The 20,067-nt window shown below is 35.5% G+C and overlaps 1 protein-coding gene across 2 annotated transcripts in view; it reads left to right on the top strand.

Annotated features, from left to right (window-relative positions):
- The window catches only part of NECTIN3 (nectin cell adhesion molecule 3), a 145,537-nt gene that overhangs the window by 49,260 nt on the left and 76,210 nt on the right, over positions 1 to 20,067 (top strand). For both annotated transcript variants that reach the window (XM_033855849.2, XM_033855848.2), the window contains exons 2-5: positions 561 to 902; positions 9,897 to 10,193; positions 13,324 to 13,441; positions 17,496 to 17,647. In XM_033855849.2, coding sequence (XP_033711740.1) covers positions 561 to 902; positions 9,897 to 10,193; positions 13,324 to 13,441; positions 17,496 to 17,647 — 909 coding nt within the window. The remainder of the gene's footprint in view (positions 1 to 560; positions 903 to 9,896; positions 10,194 to 13,323; positions 13,442 to 17,495; positions 17,648 to 20,067) is intronic.

Raw genomic sequence — 20,067 nt, 5'->3', positions numbered from 1 at the left:
CTCTCCAAAGGAAGAAACTTTGGTATTATATTTGGTTTGACAGATCCTAAATGTGTTAATTATCTGTTGCTGAGTAACAAAATACCCTAAAATTTAATAGTATTAAAACAGCATATATTTATCACCTCTCAGTTTCTTTGGGTCAGGAATCTAGGCATAGATCAGCTGGGTCCTTTGTTTCAGAGTCTCTCACAAGGCTGCAGTCAGGGTGTCAGCTAGGGCTGGGACCTTACCTGGTGGCTTGACTGGGGAAGGACCTGCTCTTAAGCTTACTCTTGGCCCAATCTAGTGCTTTTCCACTGGAACACATATTGGTGATTATTTGATTCACCTGAGAATCATTCTTTGGGTCTTAGATCCAGCCCTGGGAACATCTAGCTCTTTTCAGTCCTTCCTGTTACTCGGTCATTAGTGTCAGTGTGTGTGTGTGTGTGTGTGTGTGTGTGTGTACTTACACAAGGAGAAGAAGGAAGAGGAAAACAGGAAGGGAGGGAATTTGATAATATGTTAATGTAACGTTTTTTCATTTTTAAGAACTACGCTTTTTTGTTTTTCCTTAGGTGCCTTAGCTGGACCAGTTATTGTGGAGCCACATGTCACAGCAGTATGGGGAAAGAATGTTTCGCTGAAGTGTTTAATTGAAGGAAATGAAACTATAACACAAATTTTATGGGAGAAGATACATGGCAAAAGTGCACAGACTGTTGCAGTTCATCATCCTCAATATGGATTCTCTGTTCAAGGAGAATATCAGGGAAGAGTCTTGTTTAAAAACTATTCACTTAATGATGCAACAATTACTCTACATAACATAGGATTCTCTGATTCTGGACAATATATATGCAAAGCTGTTACCTTCCCACTTGGAAATGCTCAGTCCTCTACAACTGTAACTGTATTAGGTAGGTGTACTTAAATTGCATATTTTGGTGGTGTGGTGAGGATTATTGTAAAAGTATTTTCAAGAACTTAAAATAATTGAAATTATATATAAATGTAGGTTTAAAATAAAATAATTCAGATATGTTTTTTCAAGTTCTGTCATAAAATTCTATGATTCTAGACTCTCAGTTTAAACTAAATCTTGTCCCTATCTATCTGTGTATCTGTATAAAGCTGTGTAATTTATAACTCTTTTACTTTCTTCATGAAAGATTGTTTTTTATTTATAATACTAAGTGCTGAGATTCTTTGACATTTATTTTCATTATTTCCCCTCAAATTTTCAACCTTTAAATTACCATCTTTAAATAAGCTTTTCCATTTTTTAAGTGACTGTGGTCTTAGAGCCATTGACATCTCATGTTTGTTTTTCAAATCAGATTTTATTTCTGCTGTTGCGGATTTGCATAGCTATTTGAATCTTGGTCTGTTGCTTGCACTGAAAGATCTTCTGCCTTTTCCTATCTGAAAACTATTAAAGTTTATAGCAGAATTTAGGAAGAGCTTATTAGCATTAAAATAGTCACCTGCAGTGAAAGGTAAACCAATTTGGAATAGCTGGTGAGTACTTTTATAATACTAGAAGGAGGATTAAGGAGTAAAAGCAACTGTAGCCATTTCCACCCAGAGTGGAACTCCTTTAATGGGTGGTCTTTGCTATGAATCTGCCTGTTTGCCTGTCAGGGACTTTGTAAGGTCTGCTGATAGCTTTCCCTACTCAGTCCTTCTTCACTTTTCTCCCAGATGTTGTTCCCTAATAAGCCTTTTGTACTCCTCATTTGATCTCAGTGTCTGCTTCCAGAGAACCAAATAACTACACAGCCTCTAATATTTAATGGCATGATTTCAGGGTCACTGATGTGCAGGAAAGAAATTTTGTCCAAATATGTTATATATTTTTTCATGTTGAGAAATACTATTTAAAAATAGAAATAACATTAAATATTTGAAGACTCTAATGTTTAAGAGCCTGCCCTAGGAGCTGTGGGAAAAATATAACTTATGTTTACAAAATTGATACCTTTGAGACCTGTTTTGATTGGAAGGCAGGGCATAAATATCTGAAAAATCAAGTGCAAGCCATTGGGGTAAAAAAAGTCACAGAAAAATTCAGTGTCAAGAAAAAATAGATAAATAGTTCGCATGTAGAAGAGAGAACTCGTGAATAAGACTTTTTGCTTTAAATTTTAGTAATTCCCCTTAAATTAACACAATACTCAGTGGTTTAAAACTCGACTGTTGGTAGTATAAGACTAGTCACGCTTTTAGCTGGGTCTTCTTCTCTAACTTCATCTATTCCACTCCTTGCTCTACTTCTCCCAGCAACCCAAATTTTATAATCATAATTAACTATTTACACTTCATTAACACCTATATTTTTACATGTGTAGTTTTCTTATGCCTGAATTGCCACCTTTTTCCTCCTGTCTCTTTCTTCTAGATTCTTCTATTTAACTACTACTCATCAAACCACATCCTTTTTTTTTTTTAAAATAAATTTATTTTATTTATTTTTGGCTGCCTTGGGTCTTCGTTGCTGCACCCGGGCTTTCTCTAGTTGTGGCGAGCGGGGGCTACTCTTCGTTGTGGTACGCGGGCTTCTCATTGCGGTGGCTTCTCCTGTTGTGGAGCATGGGCTCTAGGCATGCAGGCTCAGTAGTTGTGGCACGCGGGCTCTAGAGTGGAGGCTCAGTAGTTGTGGCGCACGGGCTTAGTTGCTTCGTGGCATGTGGGATCTTCCTGGGCCAGAGCTTGAACCCGTGTCCCCTGCATTGGCAGGTGGATTCTTAACCACTGTGCCACCAGGGAAGCCCCAAACCACATCCTTTTGGAAGCCATTCTTGAAATATCTACCCCTCTGCAATTTGATGGGGTTTTTTTGCTCTTTTGCCTTTGTATCTTGAGCTTATCTGTGTTGTAGCAATTAACATAATGCTTATTGTATGTCTTCTTCACTATAAATTTATGGTGGACTGCAACCGTGCACTTTAAAATTTAACTTTATATCCCTAAAGCCTGTAAGAGTTTCTGGTATGTAGCAGTAATACACTAAATGTTATTTAAGTAGGGTATAGGAATGGATAAATAAACTCTGTAGTTTAGAAATGTTATGTAGAAAAGTAGTTGAGCCAGTCCTTGAATGGTGGATAGGTTTTAGGTAGGCAAAAAGGAAAGAAGTATAGGGAGGAGAATGAGCCAACGCAGGGAGGCAGAAAACAGCATATATTAGGGCAGAGTTTCTTCAGAATTGGCATTGTTGAACTTTTGGGCTAGAATTCTTGTGATGAGCTGTCCTGTGCATTGTAGACTGTTCAGCAGTATCCATGACCTCTACGCACTAGATGCTAGTAGCAGTTCCTTAAGTTTCAACAAGTTAGAATGTCTCTCAACATTGCCAAGTGTCCTCTGCGGGACCACTGAGTAATTTGTTGATTGTTCAAAGGATTTATATAAAATACAAGAATTAAAGGCTAGAAAGGTAGAGCAGGACCACTTTAAAGTAATCTAAATATTAAGATGGGGAATTTGAGCTTTATATTGCTGGAAATGCAAACTTAGTGTACAGCATTGTACTTCTTCTCATCTCTCTTCTTTTATTCTCAGATTCTTACTGTTTAATATTTATTTATTTATTTATTTTTGGCCACACTGCACGGCATACAGGATCTTAGTTCCCTGAGCAAGGATCAAACCTGTGCCCCCTGCAGTGGAAGCATGTAGCCCTAACCACTGGACAACCAGGGAAGTCCCAGATTCTCGCTGTTTAAAGCATGGTTCATGAACCAGCAGCAGTGGCATCACTTGGGAGCATGTTAGACATACAGAATTACAGACCCCTCCCAGACTTGTTGAATGATAAATCTACATTTTAGCAAGATCCGCAAGTACTTTTTATGCACAGGAGAGTTTGAGAAACACTGCTTTGACCATCTTCTCACCTTGCTTAGAGGGATACCTAACTAGTAGACCTGATTTAGAAGTAATGTGATGAAAGTTGTGATTTAAGATGATGAGTCTGGTGTTTTTGATGGATTGAAATGAAGAGTCCTGAAATCATAATGCCTCAGCCATGAGGCCATGAAAGCTTGAAGTTAATTTTCTAATTTCTTTCACTTGAGTGAGGAAGGGAACTACTACAAAGGAAAAATTAGCAGAACGTTGTAACTGACTATATATAATAAACTAGGGAGGTTTGAACAGTAACAGGTTTTGAACCTTAGTGATTGAGTAAATTATGTTACCATTAATTTAAATGGGCATATCTGAATGAAAAACATGTTGGGGATTGGGAGGATGAGACGATGAACTCAACATTTGGCTTATTGAGTTGGAGGATACATAGGCAAACAATTCCAGGTAGGTGGTTAGAAACTATAGAGTCAAGCTTTCTATCAAAAGCAAATAAAATCAGGGATCATCCAGGTAGTAGTGTTTATCAGATAAAAGTTTTTAAGAAACTTATAAAAAGTAACTGAAGGCCTAAGACTCAGTATTTATTAGGGCAGAGATTGGAAGAAATAGAGATGAGGCGTTCAAATAGATAGCTTTGAGAAAAACTGTCAAAGTAATATTATTCATATCAAGAGAAGAAAAAAGTTTTTAAGATTACTCTAGCAGCTTTTTCCCACAGTGAGAATCAAGCCATACAGAAAGTGATTTCAGTGACCATTTTATCGGTTCTCCGAAGGCTGGCACATAGCTACTGTCATTCTAAATGCATAGCCCAGAAGTTAATTCATTACTTACAGCAGATACCTGAAGGCATTAGAACTTAATTCTTTTGGAACTGATTGGGAAGAACTGCACTAAGTATCAAATTTTACCAAATCAGTCAAAGAGAACAGGCAAAGAAAAGTATTGAGTGTATAGATTAGGCAGTGACATTAGAGTTTCAAAGGAGTAGTAGTAATAGAAAGTGAATTAAGGAAATGTAATATAGCAAAAAGCTTTGGGAACACTAAACAACAGATGCCCCATAGCAGAAGAGTTGTACAATTGGTTACTTCCTTTTGATATATGGGATATTATATAGTTGTTAAAATTATAGTTAAGAGAAGTATTGCTGCTTGAAAATAAAATGAGCCACAAAACTGTAGGTATGCCATGATTACATCTATATAGAAACTAGAAACAAATAAGAGAAGGAAATGGAAGAATATGATAATGACTGTATTAAGATATTACAGTTGTGGATAAGTTTTCTTTGTTTTTCCAATTTTTAGTAATATTACTTTTGTAATTAAAAAAAAAAAGATTTCCACTGCTGCACATGATGGAGTAACAGGGACTGGATTTACCCTTTCTCTCTCTAGCAACAAAAAAACTAGGCAACTTAATAGGCATGGTAGGATTATGATCCCTGAAAGAAGGAAAATAAACAAGATGAGTTCTACAATTGCTCCAGCCTCCTCCTTAGGCAGTTTCCAGTGACAGCTCAGTGACAAGGAATTCAGGTAGAGAATGCTAGTCTCACTGAGTTTAAGAGACAGATTGGACAGGTGATTAGAATTTGTGGAACAGAATACTGGAAAGAAGGGAGCATGAGAGAGAAAGAGAGAATGTGTGTGCTTTAGAGACCTACAGAATGGCCCTCTGAAGTCTTTGACTTAGTACTGATCTATGTGCATGTGAGAGGAAACTTTTGAGGTGGATGAAAGAACCAACAGAAAGAAGTAGGCATAACAATCCTGGCATTAATGCAGGGCCGGGAAAACTTCATGTTCCCCCAAATCAGAGTATATAGGGCATTGGGTAGCATCTTAAGAGGAAGCAACAACAAAACCACTAGACAGGGAAGGGTGCAGAGAAGTTAACTTAAATGTTGGGGAATATGAGAAAAGTAACTTTAGAAAGCAACTGAAGTGTACAACCAGGAGATTGATTCCCTTCAGAAGAAATAGAAATAACAACTTAAAATTGACTTTAAGGTAATTTTTTAAGTTCCTCGAAGATAAAAGCCTCTATTGATGGCACAGGTTAGTCACATTAACGCTCCCATGGTGGGGGATGGGCAAGTGAAATGTTAAAAAACCATTGAAAACTTCAAAGAAATAACAACATAGTGTGGAATATAACTAGACCAAATCTAAGAGAAGGTGGAAACAGAGAAATAAACCTAGTACCGAAAGCTGAAATCTGTATTCAACCTTGGGGACATTAGACAATTCAGAAGAGACACTTAAGATGATGAACTAAGATTTCGAGAACCTTGAGAAGTGAGAGAGACAAATATCTGAATGCAAGTCTGCTCAAGATGGGATGTCTAATAACCTTTCTTATATTCTCCTGGTACCCAGATGCTTAGCAGTTTTCAGAATAATAGTACACGTGTAGTAAACCAGTCTTCTTATAGACTTCTAGGCCTGGTTTATATCACTTGAGTAGTCTGAAATTAAGGAGATCCTGGACTGGATAGTGTTCTCAGGAGCTAGCTTAGCAGAAGAAAACAAAGAAAGGTACTGCATTCTAAGCCTCAGATTATTTCTACCTTCATTATTTAAACTCAAGGATTCATCTGCTTGAATAACCAGGCATACAAGTAAAGAAGACTCCACAAGCAGCAGCCAGCGCAAACAAGACAACAGAAACAGACCTGCATGAGATGTTGGAATTATCGGACACAGACTGTTAAACAACAGTGCTTACCATTTGAAGGGATAAGTCAATCTCTTAAATTTCTGTAGAGAACAAGAAATTTGGTCTACTTCAAGGCCAAATTACTATGTGATATATATAGTAATTTGGCCTCGAAGTAGACAGGTAACTCTTAGTACAAACATACCTTGGAGACATTGTGGGTTCAGTTCTAGACCACTGTAATAAAGCTAGTATTGCAATAAAGTGAATATCACAGTAAACCAGTCACATGAATTTTTGGTTTCCCAGTGTTATAAAAATTATGTTTAGGGCTTCCCTGGTGGCGCAGTGGTTGAGAGTCTGCCTGCTGATGCAGGGGGCGCGGGTTCGTGCCCCGGTCCGGGAGGATCCCACGTGCCGCGGAGCAGCTGGGCCCGTGAGCCATGGCCACTGAGCCTGCGCGTCCGGAGCCTGTGCTCCGCAATGGGAGAGGCTGCGGCAGTGAGAGGCCCGCGTACTGCCAAAAAAAAAAAAAAATTATGTTTATACTATACTATAGTCTGTTAAGTGTGCAGTAGTATTACGTCTTCTTTTTTTTTTTACATCTTTATTGGAGTATAATTGCTTTACAATGATGTGTTTCTGCTGTATAACAAAGTGAATCAGCTATGTGTATACACACATTCCCATATTCCCTCCCTCTTGTGTCTCCCTCCCACCCTCCCTATCCCACCCCTCTAGGTGGTCACAAAGCACAGAGCTGATTTCCCTGTGCTATGCGGCTGCTTCCCACTAGCTATCTATTTGACATTTGGTAGTGTATGTCCATGCCACTCTCTCACTTCGTCCCAGCTTACCCTTCCCCCTCCCCATGTCCTCAGGTCCATTCTTTACATCTGCATCTTCATTCCTGTCCTGCCCCTAGGTTCTTCAGAACCACTTTTTTTTTAGATTCCATATATATGTGTTAGCATACGGTATTTGTTTTTCTCTTTCTGTTACTTCAGTCTGTATGACAGACTCTAGGTCCATTCACCTCACTACAAATAGCTCAATTTTGTTTCTTTTTATGGCTGAGTAATATTCCATTGTATATATATGCCACATCTTCTTTATCCATTCATCTGTCACTGGACACTTAGGTTGCTTCCATGTCCTTGCTATTGTAAATGGTGCTGCAGTGAACATTCTGGTACCGACTCTTTTTGAATTATGGTTTTCTCAGGATATACGCCCAGTAGTGGGATTGCTGGGTCGTATGGTAGTTCTATTTGAGTTCTTTGAGGAACCTCCTACTGTTCTCCGTAGTGGCTGTATCAATTTATATTCCCACCAACAGTGCAAGAGGGTTCCCTTTTCTCCACACCCTCTCCAGCATTTATTGTTTGTAGATATTTTAATGATGGCTATTCTGACTGGTGTGAGGTGATACTTTATTGTAGTTTTGATACAGTAGTATTATGTCTTAAAAAGCAATGTACATACCTTAATTTAAAAAACATTTTGTTGCTAAAAAGTGCTAACCATCATCTGAGTCTTCATCCAGTTGTAATCTTTTTACAGTAGTAACATCGAAGATCACAGATCCTCATAACACATATAATAATAAAGAAAAAGGTTGAAATATTGTGAGAATTACCAAAATGTGACAGAGACAGGAAGTGAGCAAATGCTGTTGGAAAAATGGTGCTGATAAACTTGATCAATGCAGGGTTGCCCCAAACTTTCTGTTTGTGAACAATGCAATATTTATGAAGCACAATACAGCAAAGTGCAATCAAATGAGGTGTGCCTGTATAGAAAAGCAGTTAACTGATAAATTTTATGCATTTGAATTAAAAACTTCTGCTCATCAAAACACACCATAGGGTAAAGAGACAAGCCCTAAACTGGTGGAAGATATTTTCACATATAATCAGAAAAGGACTCTCCCAAATCAGTAAGAAAAAAACAATTGGCTTTAATAGGTATTTTGCAGAAGAAGAAATTCCAAATGGCTCATAAACAAGAAAAGATCCTTAACATCATTCATAATCTGAGAAATTAGAAACAAAGTTTCAATGATATGCTGTTACATACTTACGAGGTTGGCAAACATTGAGAAGTCTGGTTATCAACTGTAGTGGGTATGTTGGACCAACCAGAGTGCTAAGATTGGGAGTAAATTGGTACTTTGGAAAGCTTTTTGGTATTATCTGGTAAATAATGGAAATAAACATAGTACCAAGGGATAAACTACAGGAACTTTTATACAAATATACCAAGATACATGAATGAAAATGTTTCTTATAAAATTGTTTGTACCAAACAGGAAATAGCACCAATGTCCAACAGTAAATGAACCATACAGTAGTTAAAACTAATAATTTATACAATTGCATGCAAATCTAAATGATCTAAAAGTAAAAACTAAAAAAAAGAAGAATTACAAAATAATAATCTAAGGCGAAATGATCCCACATAAATAAATCTCTGGAGCAGAAAGTTGAGACAAAAAATATTTAAAAAATGAACCAATTAGAAATTTTGGAAATGAAAAAATGTCTTTTAGATTAAAAAGTTAATGCACACAGTAACCTATAGGCTTGAGCCAAAGAATTCATGACGATGAGTACTCAGGAATTTACACAGAAAGGAGCATATAAAATTTGCTGGAAAATGTGAAGAGGTAGCTAGCATACATATGGAGGGTAGATTAAAGGGGTCTAACATTAAGGTTACTTCCTCTGCTGAGGAGCTTTCTTATACCAGATAAAGGTAGGTAGCATGTACACTTCAATAAACTGTTAGTGACATTACATTTTAACAGTACCTATATTAAATGTGTTGTAAACATTTTTGCTGCAAATTGAAGCATTATACATTAAAACCGCTTTTTCTTTTCCCTGGTGGCGTAGTGGTTAAGAATACACCTGCCAATTCGGGGGACACGGGTTCGAGCCCTGGTCCAGGAAGATACCATGTGCCACAGAGCATCTAAGCCCATGTGCCACAGGCTTAGTAGTGTAATAGTAATAGTACCTTTAATCTCCTTTCAGAGTAGCAGTACCTTTAATCTCCTAATGGAAATTATGATCAAATTTGCAGGAATTTTTTTTATATACTAATTTTGGGGAAAACTCAAAAACTTGTCCCTGTAAAGAAAAGTGTATCTTTACCAGGGAGAGCCATCTTTGTGATGGTTATGTAAAGTCTTGCTTTTTGTTTGGTCTGGTTCATGATCTTCTCGTTCCAAGAATCCAACTGGTGTTGGCATTTAATGTGTGTGTATTTTATATGCAGTTGTCTCTAAGTTTATGAAATATGGCTAGTTGTGGCTTGGAAGGAGTAAATACGCTTTTGATTGAAATGTAACTAATTTTTTTAAATTTAAACAGTTGAACCCACTGTGAGCCTGATAAAAGGGCCAGATTCTTTAATTGATGGAGGAAATGAAACAGTAGCAGCCATTTGTATCGCAGCCACTGGAAAACCAGTTGCACATATTGATTGGGAAGGTGATCTTGGTGAAATGGAATCCACTACGACTTCTTTTCCAAATGAAACAGCAACAATTGTCAGCCAATACAAGCTTTTTCCTACCAGATTTGCTAGAGGAAGGCGGATTACTTGTGTTGTAAAACATCCAGCCTTGGAAAAGGACATCCGATATTCTTTCATATTAGACATACAGTGTAAGTAAAGAATAACATTTACCTTTTAAACATCATGCATTTTATTTTCTCCCTTTAACATAATTCTGTATCAAGCTGTCTTTAGTTTGAATATTTAATATTCAGATATTGTTATAGATTTTCCTTGTTGACATTTTTTCTTAATTAAAAAAGAATATTTTCATGGCAATTCCATTTAACCAGAACATATTTATGTTTGTAAAGACAGACAATGATTTTAAAGTTGCTGTCCAACTTAAAATTATTTAGCCTTGTCCTTTTTAGACCTTAAAAATAAGCTAGATTGGGTGAATTGTGGAAATTTATACCTCAGAATGTGCAATACTTGGCGAAAAACAGCTCCTTCTCCAATCCAATTAATTTAGCTGTTACTCATTTTTATTGATTCTACCCATGATGTTTTCAGCAAGGATCTTTTACTTCCTAGATGCATTTTAATTAGTTTGAAAATTTGTGTTTTTTCAGTATTATTTCTAGTCTGATTTTATTGATCATGTTGTAAGATCCTCATAAAGGTAAAACAGAGTCATTGTTGGGATAATAATAATCTTAGATAAGGTTCAAACCTGGCCCACCTTGTGCTTTTATTTTTTTGGTTAAGGGATACTCTCTTGTGTGTATGTTTGTGTGGATATGTACATGTGTGTATATACTTTCCCCTCTTCTATAAAGTTTCTCATTTTTGATACATTCTTTGTGTAGCATTTTAAAATTTTGAGCAAGAGAAAAAGTGATGGTGTAGATAGCATATAGCAAAGATAATGAAAATTAAGTAGGTTAAAGATAAAATTAGGAGAAGTGTTTAGGTTCTGGGGTCATTTCCATCCATGCACAGATCATAAATCTAGGTAGGTTTTTGAAGGAAATGTTCTGTTTTTTGTTGTTATTGTTTTGTTTTTTTTGATATGACATTCATGGAATTTTACACATATTCATTACACTTGGTATAATTAATGGTTTTTAAAACTAATTCTAAGGATCTTTTTAAACATTTACAGGGTTAAACTTGAGAAGCTGTGTTACATGGATGTTATTACCATTGTATTCTTGAGTGCAAGTACAGTCCTAGTAGTAGTCCCTCGGTATCCATGAGGGATTGGTTCCAGGACTCCTTCAGTTACCAAAATCCGAGGATGCTCAAATCCTTTATATAAAATGGCATAGTATCAATATTTGTATGTAATCTACACACATCCTCCCATGTACTTTAAATAATCTCTAGATTACTTATAATACCTAATACAATGTAAATGTTATGTAAATAGCTATAAATTCAATGAAAATACTATGGAAATAGTTGCTGGTGTGCAGCAAATTCAAGTTTTGCTTTTTTGAACTTTGTAGAATTTCTTTTTTCCTGAATATTTTTCAACCACAGTTGGTTGAATCCACAGATGCTGAATTCATGGATACAGAGGGCTGACTGTACCTTCTTTTCACCTCACTTATTTGGAGAATCCAAATAAAATTTTTCTTCTTTTTCTTTCTTGCTTTTACATACTTTTAACTTTTTCTTTTAAAATTTACATCCTGGTTGTAAGTACCATTAATATTTTTCTCATATATATTTTTTTCTTCCCTGTGTCTAATAATGACTGAAATTTTCTTCAGTATTTATACTATTATTTTTTTGTTTGCCTGAATGAAATTCTAAATGTGTAAAAATATTTCTCCTGATGTAAAACTTTATAATTATGGTTTAGATTTAGTGGCCTACTCCTAAAATGTTCTCAGAGTATTCTTTTCTCCTGTTAATTGGGCCCTCTGAAACATGTAAACAAAGCTTAAGGAGATAAAATCTTATATCCAGAATTCATATCTCAAAATTTGGAGGTATTCTTTGGGGATACTTTACTACCTATTTTCTCCTCCTTTGAAAATAACTTAAACTCACATACATCTGTACTGTTCTTTCAGTAACATTTTTTATTACCAATTTTAAGTTAGAAAAAATGTTTGTTAATTCTTTGTATTTATAAGAGGCAGACATTTTTTTAAATTATTAAGGTAATTGTACCTTAGTATAAAAAGTTTAATTTTTTTACTACTTTTTTTTGTAAACTTTGCTTGATTGACTTAAGGCTTCCCTGCAGAGTTAAAGACTGACCTGGTCTCTCTCTAACTTCCCATCTGGCCACGTACTCTTTATCTAGTTTACTTGTATAGCTCACAGAAGGGTGGAACGTCCCTGTACCATACATAAATAGCATTTCTTTATCTTTTCTCTTAGTATCGTATTCTTTTCCTTCTTGGCCCTCATAACGGATTTTAGTTAAAGTTTTTAAAATGTCATCTTTCCTGTTACCATTAGAATGTAAATTTTGTGACTACAGAGTCTACATGTATACTAAACATCTAAAACAGTGCCTGTCACTTAATAGGAGCTAAACAATGGTGGTTGAATGAATGATTAGTATTGGATTTTACAGTTTGAAGGTATAAATTTATATTGATGGTAGATGTGGATAATTGCTCATTTAGCTAATTATATTGCACATATGCTGAAAGACCTTTGTGTACTTTTAGGCCATGAATAAAAATTTAATGTTTTAGAACAGTTGAGGCCTCAGATAATTTACTTTAGTTGTGATTATAGTCTTAGAAAGTTTGTCACATCTTTACATGCCCAAAGGATATTAATTAATTGTAATATAAGGAATCTTATTTTATTTTATTTTTTGTAATTGGTATCTCTTAGGGAATATTTCCTTTTGAATTAAACATTTCTTTAAAGACAGTTTTATGTAGTGACTTGGTACTTAAATGCCATGTCTCATCAAATTACCAACTATATTTTCTTTGTTCATATACCTCTGTGTATTTCATAACAGGGCTCTTACATTTTGCTTTTGGTGATTATAGGTTTGTGAATATTCTTACACTGTGTCCATAATAACTAGAATTGTACATGCTTATAGCTGCCTAGTGTTTGGTGCTCATTGTCCATTCATTCAATCATTCTTTTAGTCAACCAGTATTTACTGAGTACTGTATTCCTTATTTCTTATGTATATGAGAGAAGGAAAATACACCACTTCTAAAGTTGTGTATTATGTTAATGCTTTATCGTTGTGTATTGCATCTATCATTCACAAAAGATAATCTGTTGTATAATGCATTTATTTTATAGACGCTCCTGAGGTTTCAGTAACAGGCTATGATGGAAACTGGTTTGTAGGAAGAAAAGGTGTTAATCTCAAGTGTAATGCTGATGCAAATCCACCACCCTTCAAATCTGTGTGGAGCAGGTAATAATGTTAGATACTTCTAAAGAGAAATTATTTAAAAGTCAAAAGTATTCTTAAATGCATATTGGAAGTTTTTATCAGTGTAATATATGATTACACTAAGAGCTGGAAATTAAATTAAGGGTTTCTAAGTGTTTTTCTGCCCCACCTCTCCCCACCTTCCAGCCCCCACGATTCTGTTCCTCGGAGGCTACTTTGGCGATGTTAGCAATTCCTTCTGGTGTTTATTATCATTGGTCTTAAACTGCTGCTTCTTAATTTACTAATCTTTAACACTGTCTATTGACTTCTTATTATGAAAATGAAAATTTAATTTTATATCTACCCCTTCACACATAAACATACTCATATACATATTCCTGACCTTCATCGTCCCAATGAAATTAAGCTACTTTGAAATAAACTGTGTAATCGTTGCCTTCCTATGACAGGTAAATATTATTTACTGAGAGTTAAGTAGTATACTGGAATTTTGTTTTCTTTTGTTTCTAAAGCTGTTTGTTTTTCCTGAGGCTAATAATTGCTTCTCTTTACTTGTGTAGTTTACTATCTGAATATCCTTAATTCTCTTTATCTGTGGAATTTCAAACTGCTATACTGAGGTTTGCTTTCGTATTTCTCAGTGTTTGCACCCCTCCCCCCACGCCCCACACCTTCTCAGTCTAGAGAATTGTATCTGTCAACTGTGGATTCTCTTCTCTTCTCTTCTTTCTTTCTCTTTTCTTCTTTTTTTTTTCCCTTGGTCATTAACCCTGCTTTTTTTTTTTTTTTGTTTGCTTGTACTGGAATTCCTATTTATTGTATACTAAACATTCTTTCTTATTAGTTTTCAGTTTTTGTTATTCTCCCAAGATTTCCTCGATCCCTCTGCTCCACTGATTGAAAATTTTCTTTTGACATATTTTCAGTTTCTAAGAGTGTTTTCTTATTCTCTGTTCATTTTCATAGCATCCTTTTCGTATTTTATGGATGTAGTATCTTCTGGTTTCTTCCTAGAGATACTAGAATTATTTCCTCTGAAGAGTTTTTTCTGCTTCTTACATATTGTTTCTTTTTTCCTCCAGGTTCTTTTTTTTGGTCTTTCATTTTGTAGATATTTCTTAATTTTCTCAGTTGTCCAGTCATTTCACAGTGATGCATTAAAATAAAATACTGAGTGGAAACTCTTCAGCATTTTATTTTAAATGGGGAGTACCTACTGGGTAGATTCCACTTCGAGTGATCAACTAGAGAGGAGTTTATTTCACTGGGGGAGCTTCAGATATCAGTTACTGAAGAGTAGAATTCTTTTTTTCATGGCCAGTCAGTTTATTTATTGAATTAACCTTCATTATTTTGCCTAAAACATAAATGCCTGGTATCTGTACAGAGTTGAGAGGAGTCTGTTTTTTTGTTTTTTCAACTTTCAACTGATCTTATTTTTAGCCCTCTGCCTCACTCTGGCCTTCTGCAGTAGTGAGTCAAACTCCAGATCTTGGATTCAGTGGACCACACTAGCTGCTTCCTCATTCATATGCCTCCTGCAAGCACTTCTTCAGCTAAAAGCAGAGGTTTTCAGTCTTGGCACTGTTGACATTTTGGGCTGGATAAATCTTTGTTGTTGGAGGCAGTCTTGTGAATTGTGGGATGTTTAGTGGCATCCCTGGCCTCTATTCTCTACAGCCAGCGGCACATACTCCCCCACCCCAAGTTGTGACAACCAAAACTGTCTCAAGACATACCAGGTATGTCCCCTGGAGACAGAATTACTCCTGATTGGGAAACATTGGCCTAAAGCATATATTGTTTTCCCCATCTGTTTTCTGTCTTCTAAAAGTTTATTGAAACATCTGATGAATTCTACCTCCTGTTCTCTTTCTCCGCGTTGGTTTTTAATAGTTTTTTCATTCCTTTAATCTTACTTTAGGTGGTATTTTGTGGGTGCAAGGAAAGAGTATATTTGGTCAATCTATTGTCTTTTAGCAAAGATAAAGTTTTAAAAGTAGAGAAGGCCTTCCATTTACATTTTCTTCAATGTGGGAAGAAGGCATTGGTTAAGATGTGTGATAGGGTATTTCTAAAAGTCATACAATTCTGAGTTCTTATGCTGGTGTCTGTACTGGGAGATGTCTTTTTTTTTTTTTTGCGGTACGCGGGCCTCTCACTGTTGTGGCCTCTCCCATTGCGGAGCACAGGCTCCGGACGCGCAGGCTCAGCGACCATGGCTCACGGGCCCAGCCGCTCCGCGGCCTGTGGGATCTTCCCGGACCGGGGCATGAACCCGTATCCTCTGCATCGGCAGGCGGACTCTCAACCACTGCGCCATCAGGGAAGCCCGGAGATGTCTTTTTTAAATAAGTTATTTAACCTTTCTAATCCTTTGTTTCCTCATTGATAATGGTACCCCATAGAGTTTTTGTGAGGGTAGAGGCAGTGAATATAAATCATGTAACATAGGTACAGGAGCATGGAAGGTGCTTAGCGTGTCATTTGTTGTGAGTTTAATAAGATATTAAATTTTTCTAGCTTATTTGAATAAACAACTTTAAAGGATTATAAGCCATTTTTACATTTCTCAGAATTAAAGGGGTTAGAATTTTGGGCCCAAAGTACAGAGCTAACTGATAAGATACATAGACTTCATATTCATTCTTATACTCCTAGAAAAAGGGTTTACCTTTTGAAAGCTGATGCTTGTAAAAATGTTCTTTCCAAAGTCCTCTTAAGAAGAATATATGGGGTTTTTGTTTTTGTTCTTTAAACCATGTAAGAATATTACCTTTATCCTTCAATGCAAATTAACGTCATAGCAACTGTAAAAGATTTTACTGATTGTTCTTTTATGCACTTGAGATCACAGACCAAAATCCTTCTATCTGTTCTCCAGTGTTGATTTGCTTCTTTCTACCTTTTCATTGTTCTGTGTTCTTATTACCTTTGTAATTAGTTGTTGGTCTCCTACTAATGTGCTTAGATCATTGAAAGCAAGGACCTAATCTTATTTACCTGTGCATTTCAGCAACACCAGCAGAGCAGAGTATGGTAAATAGTAAGTTCTTAGTAATTAAATAATGGATGGCTGAGTGAACGAGTGAATGCACTTTTTGAAAATCTGCTTAGCTCAAACTGTAGTAGTAGTTGAGTGCCTGGGTTTACTTCACTTTTTATCCTCTTATCTTAAAAAATAATTTATGGGCTGTAAAAACACTTTCAAAATAAAGACCTATTGGTTTTTCCCCCCCATGGGGTATATACCCTAAGGTTGGAAAAATGAGGTATAACAGTATACTTAGTTCCATTGCAATGAATGGTTTTAGAGTTCTTGTAGTGGGATTTTATTCCTATTATGGTTTATAATAATGTGTACACCAGATAGGACCTTTTAACCCAATTAGTAGAGAAACCATTTAAAAAGAGTTATTATTGATACCAAAGGTGCATTGGTTTTTGTTGTCACAGATTTTGTTGTTCACCTTATGAGTGAAATTATTGTATAAGAAGACCCTTGTTGGTGCTTTAGAAATTAACCATCTTTGGATAGGGCACAGTATAGATTTAGTTGTTCCGTATTAAATGTTGCTCTTTAAATATGTTACAGAAGGTGCTAAAACATTATCATGTACTAAAATGATGACTTTTCATTAAGCAACTTGTAGATGTATCATGTATAGATTCATAATTCACTGAGAATTATTTTAATTCTTTGGATACTATGGGTATGTCTTCAAATAATGTATATTTCTAATTTTCCAGTTTTCCAAATGTAATTCTTTAAAAATCACATTTTTTTTCTCTCCTTCCCTCCTATTCCCTCTAATGTTAGCCTAGCTTCACTTATATTAATTGATATGAATTGATATTTTGAAAGAATGGGTATTCTTAATGGACTTTATCAATTAATTCATCTCTATTAAAATGAAAATTCATAACATATGCTTTTATTTCATAGTGACTTTTACCTAAAGGATACTGATTCTTTCACTGACAACTAGGAAGTATAATATCTTATTTAAATAGCTGTCAATGAATAGAATCTGAAGATATTTAAAGTAATTTTGTGCCTTTTAAAATATAGGTTGGATGGACAGTGGCCTGATGGTTTATTGGCTTCAGACAATACTCTTCATTTTGTCCATCCACTGACTTTCAATTATTCTGGTGTTTATGTCTGTAAAGTGACCAATTCCCTTGGTCAAAGAAGTGATCAAAAGGTCATCTATATTTCAGGTAAGTTACTGTTTACTCACAAAATGAGTTACTTAAATTATTTCTGTAACAACCATCATAACAATAACGCTATGATCTAGGCAGTAATTTATACTTGTGAAGATACATATTCCTCAGTGTGAGGTTTTCCAAATAATCTACCTGAAATACATAGGTAAAGTGGCATTCCATTACTTAAAAAATGTCAAAACGTCTCTGCAATAAGTTCATATACATTTTAAGACCTTATGCATATAGCTAATTTTTCAGTTAAATAGTATTAGATATTCTTTTTATTGGTAGTGTGTACCCTTCTAGGTTCTTTCGTATTTACACCAAGAATAAATGTTGGATTTTTTTGTTTGTTTTTGGTAAGCTACTCTGCACATGTGTCTAATAAATAAAATGGGATATCAATTTTGATGAACCTCTTATTAAATATCATTGTCACTCAATATGAGGCTATACCATATAGAGTTACTGAGAGGTGAAGTAGGAACGCTACTGAAAATGTTCCAATGAAATAGAATTTAAGATGTGCTTTATGGTCAGTCCATAAGCCATTAAGAACTTAGAATTTATGCATTCCATTTGTTTCACTGTGAATGTTTTTATCAATTTGACTGAGTATATATTTGGGTATTTACAAAACATAGTTGGAGCCAAAAATATATTTTTCCTGGGTGTAGCTATAAATAATAAATTATCAATGGAATGCTTATTTATAAAAATTATATAAATATTTTAAACGTTTCCCTCCTGACTATAAGAATGTAGCAATCTTTGTGTCTAACAAATGGAAAGTTAGAGGAAAAAGGAAGAGAATCTTGAGAAATGGAGGTTTGTATGGTAATTAGATAATAGGTAGTTAAGATTTTTTTCTGTGTTCAGTCTAAAACTAAATTTTCTTAAATCGAAGTGTAGTTGATTTATAATGTTTCATGTGTACAACAAAGTGATTCAGTTTTATATATGTATAGATATATATTCTTTTTCAGATTCTTTTCCATGATTTTAGAGAAATTTTAAGCTTGCATTAATGTTACATTCTTAGTCCTTCTGTGATCACTTAATCTAAGAACAGTTTCCCATATTATTTTCTCATGATATTTACCACAGTTTGTAGTTGTATGATTATTTATTTACCTATTATCTATCCTCATATTTAAACAATTTGTGTGTTTGTTTTTTTTTATTACTGTATACTCAGCACTTAGTGCCTGGCACATGATACACAATTTTTTTTGGCATGTATCTCACAAGAAGATTAGAGCTTTGTACATCTCTAGCTAGTCCTTTCTGCCAACAGCAGTGCTTTGGTGTAAATCTATTAGTATATTAGTCTCTCTTTCTTCCCTTAGAGGTTTTTTTATTTTAAAAAAAAGAAAAGGAATCTTAAAGCCACAGGAAATCCATATTTAAAATGTGGTTACCTAAGGACCGATTACTTTTTATTTCTGTTGTACAAAATTTGGTGTGGGATATTACTTGTAAATCCTAGGCTCAATGTGTTCTAATTATGTAATCATTTAAATATCAAGCCTCAATTTTGGCGTCTTATCTATTGGTGATATGTTAAATTTATATCTTTGGTATTCTGGGTCCATTTCCCAGTACTCGTGACTTGTGCGTCCCACTGCATCTTAGTGATCATTAACCTTCTATGTAGAAGTATAATATGCATTCAGAACTGAGTTCCTCATCTTTCTTCTGCCTCTTGCCACCGAATCTCTTTCTCCAGCAGTCTTTGTTTGCCTTTTCTGTTATTGGTAGCTCCATCCTTACATTTGCTCAGGGCATGAAATCCTTGATACTTACTCCTGATTTTAATTTTCCCCTCATACCCCACCCCATCCATCAACAAATTGATGTGAGCTCTCTCATTATATTATATACAGACCCTTACCAATTCTCCACTTTCGTTGCCAGTATTCTGGCACAAACCATCAGGCAACCCTTACTTCACTATAGAACAGCCATTTAATTTTCCTACTTTTCAATCTGTCATCAAATGAGCAGGCAGAATAATCCTTTTAAAGGGCATGTTGGATCATGTCGGTCCTCTCCTCCAAACCTTCCATGGACTTCCCATTTTGCCCACAATGAAAACCAAATCTTTACAGTGATTTATAAGCTCTGTACACGTTATGGCCCTAGATTATCTCCCTGAGCTCACCTCTTATTATATACCTTGTACACCTGGCTTCAGCCACCCTGGCCACTTTGCTGTTCTCTGAACAGAACAGGCACATTCCTACCTCAGAGTCATTGCACTTTCTGTTTCCACTGCCTAGAATGTTCTTCAGATATCCTCATACCTCTTTCCTTTCAGGGAAAGAGGTATTTGTTCAAATATCACCTTCACAGCCATATTTAAAATTGAAACCTCAGGCTTCCCTGGTGGCGCAGTGGTTGAGAGTCCGCCTGCCGATGCAGGGGAC

The sequence above is a fragment of the Tursiops truncatus genome, chromosome 4 (genome assembly GCF_011762595.2).
Source record: "Tursiops truncatus isolate mTurTru1 chromosome 4, mTurTru1.mat.Y, whole genome shotgun sequence".
Lineage (NCBI taxonomy): Eukaryota > Metazoa > Chordata > Mammalia > Artiodactyla > Delphinidae > Tursiops > Tursiops truncatus.
This window is presented reverse-complemented; position numbering and strand designations above follow the sequence as displayed.